Source organism: Lemur catta, chromosome 11, assembly GCF_020740605.2.
Source record: "Lemur catta isolate mLemCat1 chromosome 11, mLemCat1.pri, whole genome shotgun sequence".
NCBI lineage: Eukaryota > Metazoa > Chordata > Mammalia > Primates > Lemuridae > Lemur > Lemur catta.
Genome location: NC_059138.1, coordinates 26901711 through 26923408, shown reverse-complemented (window position 1 = coordinate 26923408; position 21698 = coordinate 26901711). Strand labels below are relative to the sequence as shown.

Sequence of the window (21698 nt, the reverse complement as noted above, 5' to 3'; positions counted from 1 at the left end):
TATTTACAGCCACTTCCCATTGCTCGCATCACCGCCTGAGCTCTGCCTCCCCACCCCGTGCCCCGCCCCACCCCGCCATGTCTTCCATGAAACCCGTCCCTACTGCCAAAAAGGTTGGGGACCTCTGACCTATAGCATTGAGTACAGTAACATGCTGTAAACGTTTGTATCCTAGGAGCGACAGGCTATTCCAATATTCTCGGCGTGTAGGAGGTTATACAATCTAGGTTTGTGTAAGTGGATTATGATGTTTTCACAGCAATGAAATCACCTAAAGACACATATCTCAGGATATATTCCAGTCATTAAGTGATGCATGACTGTATACAAAAGTATCTGTGGGAATTCCAAATACAGGCTGGATAAAATGCATTAGCATTATGCTTTAAAGTAAAAAAACAACTAACATTGAGTATCTTCAATGAGCTAAGCACTACATTGGTTTAACCCTCACAATAGGCCCAAAAAGTTAGGTTTCATTATCTACAATTAATAATCATAGAAGTTAAGTAATTTGCCAGATGAAACAAAGCCAATAGGCAATTTCATAAGCTAGAATTTGAATCTGGATGTGTTTTAAGTTCTCAGCCCACATTCTTTCCACTATATCAAGAAGCTTCTTGGTGGTGGGGGAGGGCAGATCATAACACTTTAGAAACTATAGATATTATGTTCTTGCTTACTTGGGACTTTTTGTGGAGTTAAACTGGTACTTTCATATTGTAAATTTTCAGTTTCCTACAAGGAAGTTTTAAAGGTTCTATTTAGGTCGCTTGCCATATCTTTACAGAATGGGATGCCAGTATTGGCATTAATAGAATGTTCATAGCTCTCCATTCTCTGGAATCCATGCCCAGCACCTGTCATGGTGCCACGTTATTCTCTGGATTAGGAAGGGGCCAATTTTCTTATATTAATTTGTAGATAATCCTGTCATTTATATTTCCCAGTTAACATGTTTGTGTGTTTGTTTTCAGGTATGCAGGCTATATAGATTTGTTAACAAGCATCTTTCATTTTAACTAATTCAAATAGATAAACAGCAGGTGTCCTCAGTTCCGTGTCGCGTCCTCAACCTTATATGGCACATTAGCTCTGCCTTCATTAAATACTAACACAGGATTCCCCACACCTCTACATCTGTAAACAAATAAACAAAAAATATCTTTCCATCTCTATGAAAAATCCTGCTCATTATAAGGTTTCTTTTTCTTCTCATCTGGTTATTTACTATTCTCTATATTTTAGTTTATATATTTTCTTTGATGGTATCCTATTTAAGATTTTTAAGGTTGAGACATCATGTCTATGATCTCTACGGTTTGAAAGTCAATTTCTGCACAGTACGTCACAGTTCACTTACTTTACAAACCAAGGGCAGTCAAATCAAGCCTTGAAAAGTAACTCCCAGGAGGAAATTAAGTTTCTCTTCTTAATCGACATAGATGAAGCCTTACTATTTCCAAATATTTTAATTATTCTTATGATGAGTATTATGATTCAGTAATCTAGACTTAATTTTCAAAGGCATTTCAACAGGAAAACTCCGCATCTCATCCTATATCCATCAAAATGCAGACTCAAGCCTAACTAGTGTATCTCCTATATACACTAAAAAGGTGGGTGGTGGGGTGGTGGTGGTTAAGGATGTTTATGTGATCTGATTCTGTGTTGGATCAGTTAATTTTGATCCCTCACCTTTCTAAAGCATCCAAACCTTAGATGTAGATTTAACTTCTCGCCATTCACGCCATCTAGTGGCTATAAATGTTATGTTTGGCTTTAAGGAAGATTCGTTATGACGGGGGGCGGGGTACACGAAATAACAAAACGGTTGGCCGCGACAATTTTCCTGTCTGTTTCCATATCACTTACCCCTCACAGGGACACCTTTAGCTACTTTAAGCATTTTAGATACGTGCAGCGATGCGCCGAGAGGATGAAGGGGACGCGCACACTCGGAGACGCACGCCCCTTGACGCTGACATTTAGAGAAGGGTTCCAAATCCTCCTGTCATTCCTAAAGGACGGGAAAAGGAGTTGTAGCAAGACCTAGACCGAGGAGACTGCCTGACTTTTCGGCAAGTTGGACAGATGGCATATTAACTCCTGCGACGTTAACGTCTGGTTTGAAAAAAAAAAAATAAAAAGAAAGGAAGGAAAAGGCACTTAAAAATCCCGCCGCGGGGCTTTGCGGGTCTTGCCACCCAGTGGCCCCCAGAAGACAACCAATTCCTGAGCGTTGCGCTCCCCTCACCCTCCTTCCTAGCTTCTGTCGCTCTCTCTCGCCCCTTTTTCCCACGCTCGCCTTGAACCGGGACTCAGGAGGCAGAAGCAAGGCACCGGTCCCCTTCCTCCTCTCCTCCACCAAACCACCGCAGCCCAGCGCGTGAAGCTTCCCTTTGTTCATCCGAGGCTCGCTCTCCTCCCCTGGCAGATCCACCTGGATGCTCTCCCTCGGTGACATTTTGCGCCGGGGCTGGTGGGTGGCTGGGGTGGAGCGAGAGAAGCTCAAGGGGGCGGGGGCGGAGAAAGGTCAAGCCGAGGGAAAGGCAGGAGACGCCTTTCCTAACCTGCGTGGCGAGGCGTGCGCGCGGTTATTTATTTATTTTCTCCCTATTTATTGATCGCACAAGCAGAGCAGCGCGGGGAGCCCGGGGAGATGCAGGACCACCCACTGGCGGGGAAGCAGCGAGCAGCCCTCCCGCGCCCCCGCGCTGCCGAGCGCCTTCTGCCTCCGCGCGCGGACGACAGCCCGTGCCGGCCCCGGCTCCGGCCCCGCGGCGCCGCCACCGCCCGCCCCGCCGCCCCGCAGCCCCGCCGCCCCGCAGCCCCGCACCGCGGCAGCCCGGCCCCCGCCACTGTGGCCGCGCAGTAACTTGGCAGGAGCGAGTCCCCTCCGTTCTCGCCTCCCCCGCACCTTTTGAACTTGTTGCTGCTGCTCGCTCGCCTGCGCCTGGCTTTTGGAAGGTGAAAAGGAGGAGGGAGGCACGGAGGGATGGGGGAAGGGGAAGGAGAGCTCGCTTGAGCTTTATTTATGCTCCCTCGGCGCATCGGATTCGGCCGCTCGAGAGCTGCTTTCTCTGCTTTTCCCTTTCCGGGGGCACGGCGAGGAGAAAGTCTCTGTGCAACTCAGCCCCGGCGCGCACTTCGCCAGGTATGTACGGCGGGAGAGGCGCGTGCTGCGCGGAGGCAGATGCTGCTGCCGCCACGGCGGCGGCGGCTGGCAGCTCCCGGGCTCTGTAACTGTCACACTGCACCTGAGCTGAACTTGAAAAGAGAGTGAAGGGGCCATTGGGCGAAGGCTTTTGGCAGACAGAGAGGGTGTTTGTAGACGTGGGGGGGAGGTTCTATTTTAACGCCCCCCCACTGTGCCCACTGCACATCACCTCCATCTCTGCAAATACGGAGTAGAGGAGTAGAGGCGGCAACCGGACCCCCAAAGAGAGACGTGGGGCAGCGGCTGTGACCGCATCTCCTCAGCTACAACAGGTCTTTTTTTTTTTTTTTTTTGAGACTCCTTTGGCGGGAAGGGCTACTTGGAAAGGCAAGGTTTGAAAGAGTGAAGAGGGGAGGTGGAAGGGTTCCCTAATTCGTCAGAAGAATACTACTGGGGGACTCTTCGTCTTCTCTGTCTTACACTCCATATACTGACCCCACACAATCCAGACTGTGTCAGGGGCGGAATCAAGACACCTGTTTGAAGAAACTGCTGCATCTGAAATCACCTGTGTGCTTATTTGTACCAGAGGGTGGCTTAGTTCAACCACTGGAAGAGGTTTGCTTAGGTTCTATTGGGAGTGATTATTAGGACATTGCAATTTTTTTTTTTGTCATTATTCCAAATACCTGTCTTTGAGGGAAACTTGCCCTTCTGAGAACTGTGACTTCACCAGGAGCCCTACCTTGGAGTAACAGTGATACCTCTGGGCCACGTTTTCCAGCAGTATTTTGTTTGACGGGAGGAAGTGGGTGATCGTGGCTGCCTTGGTTGACCCACTGTAGAAGCCGGATTACCCTTTTTGCCTCCGCCTCAAGGAACCATGGCGGCGGGTGTAGCAGCGTGGCTGCCCTTTGCAAGGGCAGCGGCCATTGGGTGGATGCCGGTGGCCTCGGGGCCCATGCCAGCTCCCCCGAGGCAGGAAAGAAAAAGGACTCAAGATGCTCTAATTGTGCTGAATGTGAGTGGCACCCGTTTCCAGACGTGGCAGGACACCCTAGAACGTTACCCAGACACTCTCCTGGGCAGTTCTGAGAGGGACTTTTTCTACCATCCAGAGACTCAGCAGTATTTCTTTGATCGTGACCCAGACATCTTCCGCCACATCCTGAATTTCTACCGCACTGGAAAGCTCCACTATCCCCGCCATGAGTGCATCTCTGCTTATGATGAAGAATTGGCCTTCTTTGGCCTCATCCCAGAAATTATTGGCGACTGCTGTTACGAGGAGTACAAGGACCGCAGGCGCGAGAACGCGGAGCGTCTCCAGGACGATGCCGACACTGACACCACAGGAGAGAGCGCGCTGCCCACCATGACGGCCAGGCAGAGGGTCTGGCGGGCATTTGAGAACCCCCACACCAGCACAATGGCCCTGGTATTCTACTATGTTACGGGGTTCTTTATTGCCGTCTCAGTCATCGCTAATGTGGTAGAAACGGTGCCATGTGGGTCGAGCCCAGGTCACATCAAAGAACTGCCCTGTGGGGAGCGCTACGCGGTGGCCTTCTTCTGCTTGGATACAGCCTGCGTCATGATCTTCACGGTCGAGTACTTGCTTCGCCTGGCTGCAGCACCCAGTCGATACCGTTTTGTGCGTAGTGTCATGAGTATCATCGATGTGGTGGCCATCCTACCTTATTATATTGGGCTGGTGATGACAGACAATGAGGATGTGAGCGGAGCCTTTGTGACACTCCGAGTCTTCCGGGTCTTCAGGATCTTTAAGTTTTCCCGCCACTCTCAAGGCCTGCGCATCCTGGGGTACACACTGAAGAGCTGTGCCTCAGAATTGGGCTTCTTGCTCTTCTCTCTCACCATGGCTATCATCATTTTTGCTACAGTAATGTTCTACGCAGAGAAGGGGTCTTCGGCCAGCAAGTTCACTAGCATCCCTGCGGCCTTCTGGTACACCATTGTCACCATGACAACACTAGGGTAGGTGCCCTTAAGGGAAATTGGGTGGAGGTTGGTTATGGGTGAGGTGATTGTGGACCCATAAAGGTTACATGAAAATTTAGAGGAAATAATTTTTTCTTTTTCCTAAATGGATTTAGAAAAGCATTATCTAAATGGTTTGGAAAAACTCTTGATCTGTGAAATGGGTATGATACAGAGATTGAAGAACTAGGGAGTTGCTGGCAACTGTTGAGTATTGATGGGTGAAAGTGATAACTATACAAATTGTAGAATTCCTGAATATAAGAAAATATTGACAAGTATCTGTATGAGTATATAAAATATTATGACAATGAAAACCAAAATTGATGCCCAAATAAAGATACGAATATGTACAATGTATATTGAAATGTCTAGAAAGGGCTTCAGTGCTGCCAAATGAAAAGTTTCCATGGATATTTGAAGTATTATTTTCATATGAATAGATACTTATAGTGTCTGTTTTCCCTGTAAGACCCATAAGTCTTATTTTACAACATTGCAAAACACAGATGGTAGATATAATTATCAAAGAATTTGGTGATGTATATGTACCTATTCATATATATGTACTTCATTTATGGCTGATAGGTGATGCAGTGTTTTAGAATATCAGGGCTGAAACTGATCAATTCTACAATATGCAGTGGAATGGTATTTGCAATATATTTAAAACTCTAGGTTCATAGTTTCAAAAAAAGAAGCAAATGACTGTCATCCACACATTTTTTTTAGAAGCTACAGATCCCATCAGGCAATGGGCCCACGCCCATTAAATGCACATAGAAGATAGAGCAGTATCTGGTAAGATTGATGGTCATCAAAGGCTGGTTTCATTATAAAATTTTGGGTCCTAATTTCCTTCTAGAGCTCTTTTGTGAATTCTTTTATTTGGGGGGTAATGACGTTTTACAAACTAAGAGGCATATTCTGAATTCATGTGTTTTTAAAAATAGACTTCTCTGGCTAGAATTAAGATTTTTTTTTATTTGGTAGGAAAAAGGAAAGGTGTTAAATGATTAATAATGTTAATCAAACTGCAGAAAAGTAGCAGCACTTTACATATTAGAGAATCTAATAAAATAAAATGGTTAGAGCCTTTTACTTTTATGAGTTCTTAGATAAGCCAGGGAGTAATGTTAGTGCCTTTTCTTCAGGTTTATGTTGCTATTCTTGCGTAGGAAATCAGTTCAATAGGATTTGGTAATGGCTGTAAGAAAAAAGTTATTCCCAAGACTACTCTTTAAGTTTTGTGTTTCTGGCTAATTTAATTGGCTTCTTTAAGTGACATTGTGGTTAAAGTCAACTTAATTTTATTAGACATATTGTGGTGTTCAGAATTTTTCATGTTGTCATACGACCAAGTAAAGGAATATTTTATATGGGAAGAATTTTTGGCTAAGTTAATTAAGAAATTATGGCAAAGTAAAATACAATGACTTAGGATTTTGATTTAGTCTCATATTTTTTTGAAGACATACTGGTACATTTTAATGAATGAATTAGTGAAAATCTATATTCTACTGCTTATATTTCCCTTTTATCCTGTGGGTAATTTTGTGACAGATTATGAAGACAATGCAGAATACCTTAGCAGTGTAGGTGCTTATTCCTTATCAAAGAGGTTTTGTTTGTGTGTTGTTGTCTTTTTGTCCTTTGAAATCATTATTAAGGACAATTAGGTAGTGAAAATCACTGTCATGACTTGAAATTAGAATAAAAATGAGCATTCTATGCTAAGAGAAAGTAAAGGGAGAAATATTAAAAGGAAATACACTTTAAAATTTTGGTGTATATGGCAGTGTTTTTCATGAGATATCAGTGAGTAATTTTAATGTTAATGCTATGCTGTCTATATGATTGAATATAGATATTATAATGAACATTAATGATATGCTAATTTCATTTAGCTAAAAGCTCTACACTAGACTTGAGAAGTTAGTATTATTTTAAAATTTGTTTCTTGAAATGACTTTCAAATTTTTATTTTATTTTGGAGTTTATTTTTGTTTTCAGGAAAAAAAATGAGGAAATGTTAACCATTAATGCCAATTTTTATTATATAAATAAAATGCTTAAAAGAATCTACCTTTTGAACTAATTTAAGAAACTAAATCATAATGTCTGAGTAATATCTTTGCAGTGGATTTAGCTCACATGTTCCATAGGTACATGGATTAGAGGGATTACTCAGTTTCTCAGAACTTAAAAGTAAATGGGAGTTACTTTTAAGAGTTAAGTTTCACTGAAGTTAAAAATTTTAATTTTCAGGAAATTAAGCTAATTAATGATCCTGATGGAATATATAATAGCAGTCATGCTTTTGAGATGTAGAAAGGTTGATGCAATCAAAATGAGGCTATATATGGATGTTTAACAAAGCATATACTTTATAATATAGGAAAGTTTCTTAGGAAAATGTCTTCAGTTTCTCATCAAAATATATTTATAATGTATAAATTCCCTGGAGAAATAGATTCTTATAAACCTTGACTTTTGGATGTCTTATCTTTATAATATTTCACTGTGACTCAATAGCATTATTTAAAAATAGAAAATATTAAAGCAAAGCTGTTTCCTAATTTTATCTTTTACACTGTGGTTTTATACTTAGAGGATGAAGTATGAGATAAACTTTCTGAAAAATATGTAGTAGTTAGAGCTAATGTCAAGCTGTATCTTAAAGATAATAAAGAATTTTCCATTATAATTTCTGAGCTTTTTTATGTGGCTGTTATTTTTAATGGAGCTAATGTTCCTCAATTAATGATAGTAGAAATGAAAATGTGATTGTAGACAGTGGTTATGAAAAGCTCCAGCTCATGTAAACATTACTTACATGAGAAGAAATGACCAGGAGCTTTGTTATTCAAGACTGGCAGAATCATCTGCAGCATCTGTGGTCATTTTAGGCAAAATTCAGTTAGTTTTCTCCTCTGAAGAACTCAATGGGTCCATCTTAGAACTATGGTGTATTCATCTAATATTTTTGCTCCCTGAAATATCAAATGTATCATTAGACTATAACTTGAACTTGCTTATTATATAAGTAATTATTTAATCTCCCAGCAAGATGAGTGCTTTAAAATATAGTTTTAAGACTATCCTCATTTCCTATTAATTAAATTAGGAAGCATCAAAAGCACAATTTAAAAAATCAATGAAAAAAAAAGTCAGTTTTTTTTTTAAATAGTGTTAGTTTGGGTGGTCAGGTAGATCTGTTCCTCAATTTTGCTCTTTCTTTCTGAGCATATTTATTGACCTGTGCAGGGCCCTGAATTACTTTTTTACTCATCTGGCTTCCCATTCCATAACATAAACTCTAATTACTTTCTTAAACTGCCTTTGTAGAAAAAGAACCTGGAACTCCTCTTTTCTCCTAAAATCTTTTGGAAGATGGTAGCTAGTTATTATTTTCATTTAGACGGTAGTACTTAAATGTTGCCAAATTTAGAAAATTAACAAATGTTCATCAGTAATCAAAAACTTTTGTAAAAATACATTCAACAGGGTGGAGCTCCAGTTTACTATCATACCTCAGGCTAGTGACTTGGAAGTTAGAAGTGGTACCAGGTGGAATATTAAGTAATTTGAGGAGTTGTTACATTAGGCAATGTTTGCATTCTTGGTCATGATTACTAACCATTTAGAGAGTTTTTTTTTTTTTTTTTAAAGAAGAGATCATGTTACTCCTAACATAAAACTTAAGAACTTCAGACACATCATTTCTGTGGTCTATACCACTTCTTTAATTTTAAAACAATGTTGCTTTCATTGAAGTTTTCGATATGGGAAAGAAGGTTTCTATGTGGCATTTCTATAAAGTTCATGTTTAGGATGAAATTTTGTGATTTTTAACTACATAAATCATATTCTGATTTCCGAACAAATTTTGGAAAACAAAGTAATTTATATTATATAGTCATCTGAAACAAATATGACAGAATAACATCTTTGCTCCCAGAAAACTTAGTGTAGTTGTCTATTTAATAAGACCCTCAAAACTATATCTATCATATTTCAATTTTTATAGGTTTGGTGAATTACTATTTTAAGAAACAAAAACAGCAAAATAATTTTTCACTGCAGTTTTCCTAGTAATTTATCAGGGAAATATCTTTTTTAGAGAGGCATCATTTGAGAGATTTTGTCATGTAGGTATCAATATATATGTTCATATCTATGATCCATGAGATTATTATGTTATAAATAAATATTATTTGAAAAGAAGGATAAACTTGTAAATAACAGTCTTCTATTACCTGTAGCTATTCTGATTACATAGCTTTGGGGAATGCTGGGAGTATATCTTGCAGAATCATTTATGTAGAAACTTTCAGTTTACGAAACCATTAGTGAAAATGGATGGAATTCTTTTCCATTGTGCCAACACCTACCCACAAATATTGCTAATTTGTTAATATATAATAACAATCTTTAAATGGTAGGAAATACCAATTTTTTTTTCTGCTGTAGAGCCATACTGTGGGCTAACATCCATATTTATTTTGGCATACTACAACATACAACATATTTGTGAAAAGTTCTTTATTGAAAATGTTAGTTGATGGGAGTTGAAACTGAATTTTTAAAGAAATGTAGAGAAATATAGTATGTCTTTCTATTTTAGCATTGCAAGTAACCAAATCTTAAGTGTCTCCATTTTGTTTTACTCATAATTTGAATTAGAGGCAATATTTGACCTAGTGTTTTTAAACTATGTATATTTGCCCAGCATCTAAAACTTTAGTTGCTAGACAGAGAGGTATTTTAGAAAGACATAATATGTGTTCTATCAACCTGGTACCCTAGAGAAAGGGCGATTTCCTAATTTTCTGTGTTATTCTTTCTTCTTTTCCGAGTTTTCCTTTAGATTATGGATTGACTTTATCTTATTTTATTTTTATAGTGATATCATTTAATTCTGAAATTTCCTCCTAATTATACTGATCTTTGAAAATAACTTACTGAAGTTCAAATTTCTTATTACTTGCTTTCTGAATTCCTGGTGGAACAAAACTTATTTGTTATTTATTTAAAATTCATAATATTATACATGTAAAATTTTTGTGGCTTGCCCATAGTTACATAACTAAATAGCAGCAGTATTTTTTTAAACTTTATTTTTTACCCATTTTTTTTCCTGAAGATCTTACATTATATAGAAATATGCTATAATAATTATCAGGGGGTTGCTGCTGTTGCTACATGGATAAAAGAAGGAGTAAGTTGGCTATTAATTCCATTAATATAGTGCATTTCTCTCCTAGTTCTATTGTCTATCACTCACTCTTTTCATATTCCTCATTGTCACTGCTGGCTCTGCATTTATTTACACAGCGCTAGGGTTTATCATGATGGCACCCAATTGATGTAACACAACTTTGTGTTCTTATCCAGTGAACTTTCAGGTCATTTTAGAGCAAACTATGCAATGGTGAGTGTTTTACCTGTCCTGATGGAAAAGAAAGAAAATCAGTTATTTCCCTAATTGCCTAAAAGTTGGCCTCTGAATTATTACAAATGTACAATTTAACTTTTCTTTCATTGAAAGAATAAGGATGGTGAAAATAACACTCACTGTAAAGGAAATATGATTTTTCCTTCAGAGCTATAATAATGAATTCATTCTACCTCCCCATATGTCTTATATTGTTTTCTGAGCGTGGATGTGTGTGTGTGTGTGTGTGTGTGTGTGTGTGTGTGTATTAAAGCATTGTTCTCTGACTAGCTTCAGGAGTTAGACTTGATAGTATGGGATATTGTCTGGTATTGAAAAGAAACCCAGGGGTAAAGCACCATTTCTGTGCACATATACACTGTTCTTTGCTTTAGTAGATTCCATTTGAATGTTTTGTCCTGTAGATTTTTCCTTTGAGAGCAAACCTTTACATTGACCTTCTCATGAAGAGTTTTCAACCTCCCAAGCCTACATCATCTGTAGTTGGAATTACACTTGCCACTTTAAATATAATTTATGGTTTTGCTCTTTGGCTTCCTAAATAGACTGAAAAGTTTTTGAGGTTTGACTGTATACCTTTTGGGAACTTATTAGCTAGTTCAGTGCTGAAATGTAGGAAAGTATCTATGTTAATGTATTGCTGATCATGATGTGAGTTGGTACCTGCACACTATGGAGAGCTAGCTCCTTAGCAATGGAGTTGTGCTATCTCAACATTATTGGTAATATACTAATCTAAGCCAAATTATTTTGCTTTGTTCAATGTTCAAAGTATTTAAATTCATTATTTGAACATTTTGTCTTCTAATGTACTACAATCTACTCTTTTTGTTTTTCTCTTTTTGCTGGGATGGGCTATGAGACCCCCACTTTTTCATCCATAACTGATTCTTATGCAAAGTTTAGAATTAATAAGCTGTCAGTGGTTCTCTTCTTAATCAGTGTGCTTTCTGGTGAAGGCCAGATAAATTGTAGATGCCTCTAAGAAGCATATGGAAATACTTCATGACAAGTGAATCAGCACAGAAATATACTTCCTTCTCTTGCAAGCTCAGTTCCTTACCTAAATATGAGTAACTCAAGCAGCCCATGGGCCAGAAAGTACTTTGACAACACTTCATCACTAGAAAGGTGTTCTATTTCTTGCACAGTAATACTCATTTATGCATAAAATAGAATTCTTTAAAAATAGTGAACTATTGTCTATAAATGACATATAAGATAATGTAATCTCTGTCAGGAAGAAGTTCACATTCTAAGGGATTAAAAGGCAGGCGTAAAAAATGTAAATATAAATGTAGGTACATATTCTGGCATAGAACAATCCATTTTGCCTTAGGAATTTTGACAAGTCTGTTATATAAAGATGATCCAAATCATAAAGAGTGTGGGGGGGAGTAGGGAGTGACTTATCAGAAATTAATAATGAGAAAAAAATAATATTGAAAGAGTAGAATGACAGTTGAGTTAATGTCAGATAGGATGGGAAGGTTTTGTTCTAAAATTAAAAGGCCTCATCTTTTTTGCTTTTATGTGGACCTAATTCTTCCATCTTCCTCATTTTCTTTACTTTTAAGCATACCGGTAATCGTGCTATTGGAAATCCAAAGTAATACCAGTAACATATACTCTCAGGAAATCAAAATGCGGCTCACTGAATTCAACTCAATTTAACAGACTTTTGTTGATCACTTGCTATGCGTCATCAACCATGGCAGTAAACATTATGGCCAACTTCCCGACCTTAAGAACCATGGAGAACTAGAATAGTGGGAGAAGCAGAAAATAAACATATAAATATATAATGTGCCAGGTCGAGATGGGTGCTGTGAACTAAGTAAATCTGGGCAAGAAGCCATCATTTTGGATAGGGGACAGACAAGACCTTTCCAAGGGGGTGGCATTTGAGCTGATGGCTAATTGAAATAATATCTGGATGAAGAGCTTTAGAGAAAGAAAAAAAAAGAAGTACAAAGGCTTCAAGGTGGGAGAAAGTTTGGTATATTCCACCTACGTCCCTGTAATTGAAGCAAAGGAATTAAGGGACTTAGTTGCAAGTGAAACCTGAAAGCAAATTGGGAAGACATGATATAGGACATTGTAGAACCTAGTAAAGTCTTCTGTTTTTATTCAAGATGAAAAGGAGACATTAGAGAGCTGTGAGTATGGTAGGAACAGGAGATGATTTCTGTATTAAAAGGAGTACAAGTTCTGAAACATTTAAAACATTTTTAAATGGTCATGTTAAAATTAGCTTCTTTACTATGTATAATTTTTCATCCTTCATTAGATTTGTTATACTTACCTTAGCTTAAAATTTATATCAAATTATTCATGAGGTTGTCTAAAAATGGAGTATTTTATAATACATAATTAAATTATTCCTCACTGACAAAAATAAAACTAGTTCAATTTTAAAAATGAATTCTATGCTTTCGCTGAAAAGACAAAACTGGTGCTCAATATGTATGGAGCTATTTGGGAAGTGAGGATAATTATTTATTTTGGATACAGATTTGCATATTTATAGTTGTCAATTCTAATATTAGTGTCAACAATATCATATACATTTGAATTCCATTTAAAGGATTTTCATTCCTTTTTTTTCTATTCTTTTTCCATTTTGTAGTAGGTACATATAAATCCTCTCTAGGTGTTTTATCATTTTTGTGAGTTTGAAAGAAAAAAATAGCTTTCATGTCTGAAAATCTATGAAGATTGCCATAGGATATGCATTTTCAACACAAATTAAATTTGAACCATACATACAGCAGACATATGATGAAAACTTGCAGAAGCAGTACTTTTATAAGAATCACCACGCTGAAGAACTAAACATAATCATGAATGGATAATTGGAGAGACTTGGGTTTAGAAGAACAAAAATTGGATTAACATCATAAAAACATTTTTTAAAAAAAGTATATCCTTTCCAGGTAAACAGACTGTGAAAATAGCTAGCCTGAACAATGTAGTGAGACCCCATCTCTACAAAAAATAGAAAAATTAGCCAGGTGTGGGGGCGCACACCTGTAGTCTCAGCTACTCAGAAGGCTAAGGGAAGAGGATCATTTGAGCCCAGGAGTTTGAGGCTGCAGTGAGTTATGGTCATGCCACTGCCCTCATGCCCGGGCAACAAAATGAGACACTTCTTTAAAAAAAATTGTGAAAATAATTCTTGAATCTGAAAGAATTCACTATGTCTTCTAACTTTGGCATGCTGTTTCCATTAATACATCTGACCTCTGGATGATTCTGCATCCTACACAGAAGTTCTGTTCAGAAGCATGTTTCCTGATTATGCAAGCTAGGATTCATGAGGGCCATCGCAAAGGAAAACATCCTGGCATTCCCTGTCCTTTGCATGTGATAAAGTTGGATAATGACAGTTATATGCTCCTAATTACTCTCCTTTGTCTAGTTTGAATGGGAAATCAGTTTCCTTTCATCAGGCTACAGAAATTAAAGCTATCTAACCCTATATCATCTTAATGCATTTTGGAAAAAGGAAATTCTTAAGCATATTGTTGTAGATAGCACTTTGGAACTTATACAAATATTTCCAGTTCTTACCAAATGTGGTGTTTTTGGAATGAAAAATAAGCACATGTATTGTATTCTTCTTAAGTTAAATCAATCTACAAGTAATGTACAGTAGACACATTATGCATCATAAAAGAATGTGCTCTGTAGACTTTCTTTAATGTTTGATTTTCTGCTTTAGTCTAAAGGTATTAGAAGCTTGGAATTTTGACTTATAGGGCTCTTTAGAAATCCTTTTATAGAAACTTATCAATTTATACTTGAAGAAACTAAGTTGGAATGTAGTCATGAAATTTATATAAAATCACAGAGTTAGTGGAAGAACCTACACTAGATTTCTGGGGGTCATTTGAAGTCTAATGTTTTCTACAGCACAATACTCTGGGATGTTATTTTTCCCCACTGTTTCTTTCTCGGCTTTGCACTTATCTCCATCATTAAATAAAATATTAAAACCATAATGCCATGTAGTGTATATGCAAGTTAAAAGTTTCCCCATAATACAATTAAAACTCTGATAATGACATCATATTTTATATATAATTTTTAATCTAATATGAGACTATAAACTGGTAATATAGATAAACAAATTCATGCTATAATAATAAACTAAGAATATTGTTTCCATTGGTATTGTTTATACCTTGATCTTTTTGAGATGAGGAATAAATATAAATGTAACAATAATAACTTGCATTTTATTTAACTCCATGATTTGCAGTTGGATTCTTTTTATTTTTTTCAATCTGAAAATATTTACTCTGATAAATACTGCATTTGTATTTTCACAATGTGAAATATTTTATTAATTTAAACTAAATGTTTGCATTCAAGGCTGAACATATCCAAGCCAATAATGAAAACATCAAACTTGAAAATATTTAATAAGGCTTTGATTTACTTATTCTTGTGAAATTAAGAATGAGAATTGATATTGATATTCAACTGGTTTTCTGATAATTTATTGTGTTTTGTAAAATGTTATATATAATTTTTGCAAAAATGTACAGTTAAGAAAGTATTCACATTATCTCCAGTAATATTGTCTACTTTATCAGAACATTGCTATAGTTAGAAAAAAATGTGCTAATTTCAAAACATCTCATAGGCATTCAGAAAGGGATATGTCACTGTGAAATAGGACATAAGAATAAATGTGAAAAGGGAATTACTTCAGTTTCCATAAATTCTTAGTTATGGAAATTAAAATGAATATTATTTTCAAACCTTCATAGATAGTTTTGCAATTTTTTTCATATTTAAAATAAATGGCCCTTAGTTTGAATTAACTTACAGTATATACATGTTGATCTGTTTTTCTTTAACACATTTCTGCTTTAGACTTTTTTTTTTGAAACATTGCTTATTTTATACTATATAATTTTTTTTTTTTTTTATTTCAGCTCATCATGGGGGTACATAAGTTCAGGTCATATACATTGTCCATGTCCCGCCCATCCCCCCGAGTCAGAGTCCCAAGCGCGTCCGTTCTCATTCTCCAGACAGTGCGCCTGGCACTCATCATATAGTCATACCTCCATCCCCTCCCCCCCCCCCCACCTCCCCGGGTCTGCACCTTCAAGCATGACCATTCCCCAGAGGGTGTGCAACGCACTTGTCATGTAGGCATACACCCATCCCCTCCCCCCACCCCCCATCCCAGTCTGATATCCAATTGGTATCCTTCCCCGATGTACATTTAGGTGATGATCAGGGAAACCAGTTTTCTGGTGAGTACATGTGATGCTTGTTTTTCCATTCTTTGGATACTTCACTTAATATAATGGGTTCCAGCTCTCTCCAGGAGAACCAAAGAGATGTCGTATCATGGTTATTTCTTATAGCTGAGTAGTACTCCATGGTATACATATACCACTTTAAAATTCCATGAATTTGATACAAAATGTCAAAAGATAACACAGTAAATATCCTATCACAAAGAAAAAGAATGTAATTTAGAAAATGGCTATAAACCCTTCTTTATGGAAATAGGACACTTTATTCAGGGTTGGCATGGTCCTAGATAGTGATAAGTAAAGTGCCTATCAATTTTGCAAAGAATTTTATTATTTTCACTCAGAGTCCAAATACATTCGTAATCAATTAAATGAAAAGTAAGATCATTTTATTTCAAAGAAATTAAAGGGAGACATTTTTTCAGTCAAATTGCAAGTGTTGGCAATATGTTCTGAAATACACTATTTTAAGCCAAACTCTGAATAAATTAAGAAATCACTGTACAGACCACTCACATTCTCATTATTTCCCGCATTATTCAGTGCCCAATTTTTGAATCTGTACCTATTGTTTTAACATTATTAAAATATGTATGACTGTGCAATATATACTGAAATATACATATTAGGAAATACAACCACAAATATACATCAGTACAAAATGTATAGATATGTAAATAATTATTATATACACATACATATGTTGATATAAATATGTATGTAAATACACACACACTTCCCCTCTTATTTTTCTGGGAAGATTCAAAATAAACTGTTGATGATGATATTTTTTAGGAATATCTGGGCTTGTGGGAAAAAACATTTGATATTTTCTATTGCACATTTCTGTGTTTTTTTAATGTTAGCCTATAAAACTTCTGTTAACAGAGGGCTCTCTGGCAATAATTGGGGCCTTTTTGGTTTATATTTTTCTCTATAAAAACCTTACCAGATATTATTTAAAATTATATATCTATCCCTTCTCCTACAATAGCCCTTTGATGATTTACTCAAAAATATCTTAAATATATAGGGTAATAGATAAGAAACTTCCTGGATTTAAATACCTGCTCTCCAATATGCCAGCACAATGATGTTGGTCAAGTTACTTAAACTCTTCTTGCCTGAGATTAAAAATAGGACTTTTTTGAAAATTAAATGTAAATATGTAAATTCTTAGAACATTACTTTGAACATAGGTGCTGTAGGAGGGAGATTACTATTATATTGTTATTATTAAATATATAATATTAAATACAATATTAATGATAGTACATATTTCTCTTTCATATGGAAAAGTCTCTAATGGGTTATACCAGTAGACAATTAGGCAGGAAATGATTGTTGAAGAGCTGTTGATTGATGACATACTATAAATCAAGTGGAATTTCCTACTTAGAAATTGGAACTTTGAGTCACTATACAAAATTTTTTTATGTTGAAAAGTCAACATTTAATAAATTTGGGTTAGCAAATTCTAAAAATTCTATATCTCCGTCAAATTTGTTTCGAAGTTATGTATATAATCATTCCTTCATTATTTTTAACTCTTCCCATTTCAAAGATTTGTAACAGTTTACTGTCAAATAAACTAAAATGATTAAATAAACAAATGTCAAATATTAAAGATGAAGGGAAAATGATAGAGAATACAGATTAAGTTAAGTAAAGCATTACTGCGCATAAAATAAGCTCTGAATTTCCTGGCAGCCAAAGAAAACAAGGAAAATGTGGTATACTTAATGATCATTTATCCAAGAAAAGAAACTATCTTATGTCATGATGAATTTTTTAGAAGAGTAAGGTCTGAGACAAATTTGTAATATAGATCTTTAAAAGCAGGTTATTTACCAACATAATGAACTGTGGCTGCACCAATAGTTTCACAAGATATTTAAAACTACTTTCGATTTGGCCATATCATATATAAATTTTTATAAAGCAAAGTAATAATATTATAAGAATATAAAGATATTTTAATAGGAAATATAAATAATCAGATCAAAATACATAGCTCTTTAAAATTAAAAGATTCCTATATAGAGTTTAGTAAACCTAGAGTGACATTACTTAGTGTAGAATTGAGGACCACCAGGATTCAGATTACCTGAGATCCTTATTAAAAATGAATATTCTGGGGATTCAGCTAAAACAATTTAAATAGTCTCTGGAGGTGAGAATTATGACATCAGTATTTTCCCTTCTCACATCAAACTGAAGAATCACTGATCTGGAAGAAGGCATGCTCAGGGTATCTCTAATATTGTCTTCGTATGTTGACTTGAGCTGGAAGTCTGAAAAAAGGTAGAAACAAACCATTTCAAACCATGATCTAGAAAAAGTAGGTAAAGTGCTAGTTTTTGGTTTTATTTATTGTAATAGACAGAAATTCAGAAATCTTGAACATAGGTTGTAAACTGGTATCTTATTGCAAAAGCCATATCCTATCATGTGCTAATGAATAGGGTTTCAGGGATAACAACCACTAGTCCTAGTGTTCTAGAGACCAACTGGCCTAAAGACAATACAACTGTTTCCTTTTGGGAGTTTCTAATACCACTGTGAGCTTTTAAAGTTACTGATTTCCTAACATGATCAGGGATAGGTGGGCTGAATTTACCTTAGTGGAGACACAAGATAATGAACCAGTAGATCATAATAAAAATAAAGAAGATAGAGTTAGATTGAAGAAGCCTCTGAGAAAGGGAGAAGCTTATGAAAAATAAGATAGCACAAAGTATGAAGATATTTTAAATCTCATGAGACTAGGAATCTCTTTGTGTACGTTTTTAATTTTTTTCTTTTACTCTTTTTTTCTTTTATATAAGAAGAAAGTTGGTTTGAAAGGATTTATGTTCCAAAGAAGATAATTTTTAATCACTGTAAGGGATTTCAAATGTGCAGGACCTAAAGATAGAAAACAAATTGCTGATGGATTCTTAGATTATCACTGTGCATAGGGGAAGTTTTATGTATTAATAAAACTCCACTGAATGGCTAATTTGATGTTGAGATTTTTAATTGGCTTTTCGTGGATGTTAGCTTGTCCAAAATGACTTCATGTTCTCTCCTGGTAGATATAGAGAAGTATACAATAAACCTTTTTTTAATGAAGTCCAGGTACAATGAGAACTGTCTTGTGAAAGGCTGATGAAGATTAATATGTCCAGGAATTGAAATTCACTTCCTTCCTTGGAGCACAGTGTCTGATTAGCTATGGTTACAGGAGTTTTGAATATCAGGTTTGGTAAAAAGAGGAAAGCCATAGTCAAAAGGTATCATCCAATTATAGAAGTCCTGATAAATATAATCTCATGCAAACTAAAATGTTACTTCAGGAGGCCTGACATCATGTTTTGAAATCTTGATTTGAAGTGAAGTTAGTTAGATGATGCAGGTTTATCCCAAGTCAGATAAGTAAGGAAGGGAGTCTTATAAACGCTTCGTAATGCTTCACTTCCTGAATGGAGTATATGTGGGGGAAGGCAAGGGGGATAAGAGAGAGAGAAACAGGGAAGGGAACAGAAAGAGAGGGAGTGATGAGGAGGAAGGGAGGAGGACAGAAAGGGAGAGAGAGGGAGAGGTGTAAGGACATTATCTGATTCTTATAATGGAGCAAAGAGTATATATTTATTGGGCTCCTATTCTGTAGCCGGTACCACTTCATGGACATAAGTTGTGTTATTTTTTCATGCTGTGCAATGACTACTGTTTTGCCACATTTTGATTCCCATTGACAGGAGGTATAAATAAAAATAAACTAAATAATTACTGAATAAAAAGGGAACCATATAAAATGAAACCAAAATAAGACCACTCCACTAAAAACATGTTTAAGTTCAAACTGCCAGAGGTAACAAAAAATCAAGCAAACTTTTTTAGTTAATATAAGAAGCTAGAGCATAAAAAAGAAAAAGAACGTGGCCTAAGAAGTGTCTGAGATCTGATGTATGAAGTTTTCCTGGTAGAATATCAGAGAAGTTTCCACAAAAAATTCAATCTCATGTCCCTGATCAGTTATCCCAATAGAAGCACCTTATGCTTCTAGCAAAGATCTGAACTTTGATCCACAAAATAAACAAGTCCTCTTATCTTCCTGCAGGAAGGATCAGTGGGTTTGCCAAGAACAGCAGCTGTCCTTTCCCTGCACCTTAGGCCAGACATAAACATCAGCCAAGTACCGTGCACACCATGTTTGGAAGTTCTGACCTGCAATATAAATCTGAAATATTAAAAACAAAATAGCTTGCAACTGTTAATCTAAGATCTATTTTGATTGGATCTATGATTCTTGTTCACCTTATTTTAGGTGATTTAGAATAATGTATTTTATTGAAGAGCAACCCATACAATTAAATTTTAATAAGTTGTTTACAAGTTCATATTGTATTTCTCTTTATTTGTAGTATCTCTAGGAACCAAGTAAGAAAAAAAGAAATCCATGGTTTTATAATGCTGTGTCTGGAACCTTGTTGTGTTTGAGGTGCCTCAATATGCCTGCTGACAGAGTTCTTGCTTCAAAGAACCTCAAACTTTAGTTGAAATATCCCCCACAGGTTTTATAACTATGCTTATTAGAACATTGCTTTGTATATCACAGATACAGAATAAAGATTTTTTTTTCTTTTTACTGTAGAGTTAAAGGTCCACTCAATTTTAGGAGTTTACATCACTCATAATACTTTCTAGTTACTTCTCCTTCAGCTACACATCCTCTGACACACAAATATCTACAAGAGAAATAAAATGCCCAAGATGCAAAGTCTTCAGAGTAACACACATTAAAAGAATTGCATATGAAATAAACTTTTAGAATTTTGAGACTTTTTTGAAATGCTGATTCATTCCTCTGTGAAACTATTTTCAAAATACTTATTCATTCTCTCCAACCATTAAAAGAAATCCCCTACATTTCTGTGCTACTTGTCTCATCTCTGTGCTGTTGACCCATAGCTGTACATGTCTGTCCTGAGCCATTCTTCTTATAATAGCTTCAGACAAGAATTTCCAGATTTATGTCATCAGGAAATATTATGTACTAGGCTTTTATGGACAATCAGCAGAAGACATGGCCATATGGAGAATTTTTCCAAATCTAATGCAAATCCATTATACATAGAATATTGTCTAGCACATTTCTCAATATCCCATACATTAAGAGCTACACGTATCTGGGAATATATATATTTATATTTCTGTATGCCAACTCTATTAGAATTTGTATGCTTCCTGATGTGACTGATGAGAAGAATTCTCAGGCATCTGCAGGGTCACCAAGAATGGGTGCCATGATCAATTAGTGCTGTCTGCCATGGGTGGGGGGTGGATAGAGGACAATTTCTTTATCTGACATAAGCAAAATCTCAACAGAATAAAAATTCAGAGTATATTCTGGGCACAGTTAGTAGATTTATTTGGCACTCAAATATCTGTTGAATATTGACTGAACAAAAATCTGGAATCATTTGTCATTTTTTTAATCTTAATAAATTCTACTGTGAATGGATGTGAAAGTAATTCCTATAGCACAAATAATAATCCCTTCACTTATAAATTATATTTGTTCTTGTATTTGTATTTTCACTTTTCTTATATGTTTTGTCCATCATAAATGATCAATAAATGTTCATGGGATAAATGAAAGAATAAACAAAAAAGTCCTTCTGAGTATATACAAATTCAATCCATTTGTGGAGGCAGACAAATATAATTCTAGCAGTAGAATGGAACAGATTGCATTAGATGACATTTGAATCTTAACATTTGAGCCCCCTATGTAGTCTGTGATATATGACATAAC

At 36.2% G+C, this 21698-nt stretch overlaps 1 protein-coding gene across 2 annotated transcripts in view; it reads left to right on the top strand.

Moving 5' to 3' along the window:
• The first annotated feature begins 2568 nt into the window (after nt 1-2568).
• KCND2 (potassium voltage-gated channel subfamily D member 2) overlaps nt 2569-21698 on the top strand; it is a 439410-nt gene continuing 420280 nt past the window's right edge. The window contains exon 1 of one of the 2 annotated variants that reach the window (XM_045565540.1): nt 2569-5158. In XM_045565540.1, the coding sequence (XP_045421496.1) occupies nt 4044-5158 (1115 nt within the window). In that variant the 5' untranslated portion in view covers nt 2569-4043. The remainder of the gene's footprint in view (nt 5159-21698) is intronic. The other variant, XM_045565539.1, reaches the window with a different exon arrangement.